The 2,500-nt window shown below is 42.4% G+C and overlaps 1 protein-coding gene across 3 annotated transcripts in view; it reads right to left on the bottom strand.

The window, feature by feature from the left end:
* LOC125045559 (microtubule-associated protein Jupiter-like) overlaps positions 1-2,500 on the bottom strand; it is a 46,935-nt gene that overhangs the window by 17,858 nt on the left and 26,577 nt on the right. Inside the window, exon 1 of one of the 3 annotated variants that reach the window (XM_047642886.1) lies at positions 2,044-2,500. This exon is cut by the window's right edge and continues 81 nt beyond it. The exons of the other annotated variants lie outside the window; for them this stretch is intronic. Within the exon in view, the coding sequence (XP_047498842.1) occupies positions 2,044-2,105 (62 nt within the window). The 5' untranslated portion in view covers positions 2,106-2,500. The remainder of the gene's footprint in view (positions 1-2,043) is intronic. 3 annotated transcript variants of the gene reach the window in all.

Below are 2,500 nucleotides of genomic sequence, written 5' to 3'. Positions count from 1 at the left end.
CAATTCCGTCTAGCATTAACGAGAAATTCTAAATGTCCATTCTTAACCATGAGTTCTTGGCTATTAGTTTCCGGGATATCGGCAGCGCAATTTTCGTAATTTCTAATACGGCATGATTTTCTGTGATCCTTAAATTCCGTTCTTGCTTGCTCAGTCCTCTAGACACGCTAGATTCAGACATTTCCCCTGAATCTTGTCTAACAAACATCTTACTTGAAATGCAGGCAACATACACAAAAATAACACGTGAAGACGGAGGGGAGTAGGAGAGTAAGTCGACATAAGCAGGGGGAAGAGGGGAGGGGAAAGGACAGGAGTGAAGTGCAGACAGCAAAGGAAGCCCTACTCTTAACTCGGCTAAGTTGGGATTACGTGCGATGGTGAGTGGGTAGTAAGGGGGGGGGGGGGGGGGGGGGGGGAAGGAGGGGAAAAAAAAAAAAAAAGGGGGAGGGGGTGATGTGATGGGGGAATGTAATATTGGCTATTATGTCGACCAGAACCAATCTGGAACTATAAATATAGGATAATGACATTACACTTCATAATTTTGTCGACTGGCATAATAGTAAAGGGGAAAACACATTGCCAAAGGGAGGCCTGGAAATGCTACTAGTTGGAAAGACCAATCGGGAAATTATTTTTAGAACCTCCACGTTACCCTTACCAGCTGGAACTTAGCTGCTTTAAACGGAACTTAATATAAGGGAAGCTTTAGAAAACATCCAGGTCTTTGTCAAACACCATCAAGCGCAAAATCCTATGGGGAAAACATTAAATGTGAGCAACCACGGACAGCCTACACCACTGCATAACAAATGATCCTCGTGTTCACAGCAACCATACAAAATAAACAGCTCATATTACCCTACTTCCTACTGCGGGGGGGGGGGGGGGGGGTGAATCTGGGGAAGCAGACTAAAAACTATCTTCGGACTTCTGACCCAGGAAGGAAGGGAAAAAGGGATCTACGTTGTCAAAAACAAAACGGAGTGTAATGTTACCAACTTATTTATGAATACGTAATATGTTAACCCCTTAAAATACTGGATTTTAATTATTAGTAATGAAAAATAATGATAACGACCTAGTCTGTGATGACAAATGAACACATTAACTGAGACGACAGAGCAATGAACACAAGAGCTGATATCATCCAAGTATTTGCGATACATGGTCCACAAACAAGTTCACCGGTCACTTCTCTTTGTGTGACTTATCCCCGTCGGATTCCATTTTCTTTCATGCTTTACTTATCTATCATTAACTTCTCACCCAAAATTTACATACATTTTTGACATGGGTATTAAATCAGAGGAACGATCAGAAGGGAGGAACAAAAAAGTAGTCTTGTCCGGACCGCCACTCTGCAGTGCCAGTGTGCGTTTAGAGAGCAATGCACTGTGCCAGCTCTCGGGTCGATGGCAGCGCGAAGGGTTTACACACTTCTATTTTCAAAAAGTTATTTCTCCCTTCTCCCTACAATCACAATAAGCACATTAACATATCAAATTACTACTGTACATAGGGACATACCTCCCCCCCTCCCCCGAAATATAATATATATATAAAATAAATATAGGGAAAAAAATGAAGTGATGTCCCTTGGGCAGAGAGAAAGAGAGGAGCGGGTGAAGAGAGCAACATGCGAGAGAGTACGATCTCAAAGAGAAGCCCCCGTCACACGCTGCCTTGCCCCTTGCACTCCATCTCCCGGCCACAGATAAAAATGCGAAACCTTTAAGACTAGACACTTTAAAGAGGTAAAACTCACGAATTATATAGAAATACAATCATATATGGGTGCATGTATATACATGTATTACACAATTGTCTACTTGTGTATGAAATTACTATTCATATGCAGTAAATAGCAATGCTATTTGGGTATATTATTAGCCATAAATGTAAGGGTTTTAGGTAAAAGTATGGTTCAAACAAGCACCCTAATCTTTTCAATGTCGGTTTGCTGTGGTAACCATCTCAGAAATTGGTAGGAGTCTTATCATTAACGATGAAACAGGTATCAATGCCAACATTACTAACCTCTTTTTGCCTAAGCCGACACGGTCAAGTTCTACGTGCCGGTACGTGGCGTAAGTGGCCATTTCTGCGTAATCCTGCACACCTGCAGTGTACGTTCACCACACCAGTTTCCCTGCAACACGCGTGGCGACCTTGCCTATCCAACTTCAAAGAGGCTTTTGCTTATATCTTCAAATATTTATCTTCCCCTCTCTCTCGATGTTGCCACGAACACGGAATATAACGTACACCCTTTGTTTCCCTTGTTGGTCTCAATGACCTTTTCTGTTTCACACTACAAAAAGGTCAGAATTGCTGCTGCACTTGAAGCCGGTACGGCCGCCACCACAGATCCTGCAGAAATTTCCGTGAGTTTCCAGTCCACCAATAACCAGTTCGCTTTTAGCATTCTTTCTTCTTCCATCTGAACTATGTGTCCTTACTCTACCATCACTGCTTTAACAGATCCACTGAAACA

Source organism: Penaeus chinensis, chromosome 37, assembly GCF_019202785.1.
Source record: "Penaeus chinensis breed Huanghai No. 1 chromosome 37, ASM1920278v2, whole genome shotgun sequence".
Lineage (NCBI taxonomy): Eukaryota > Metazoa > Arthropoda > Malacostraca > Decapoda > Penaeidae > Penaeus > Penaeus chinensis.
Note: the sequence above shows the minus strand (reverse complement) of the source record. Positions and strands in the feature narration are given on the sequence as shown.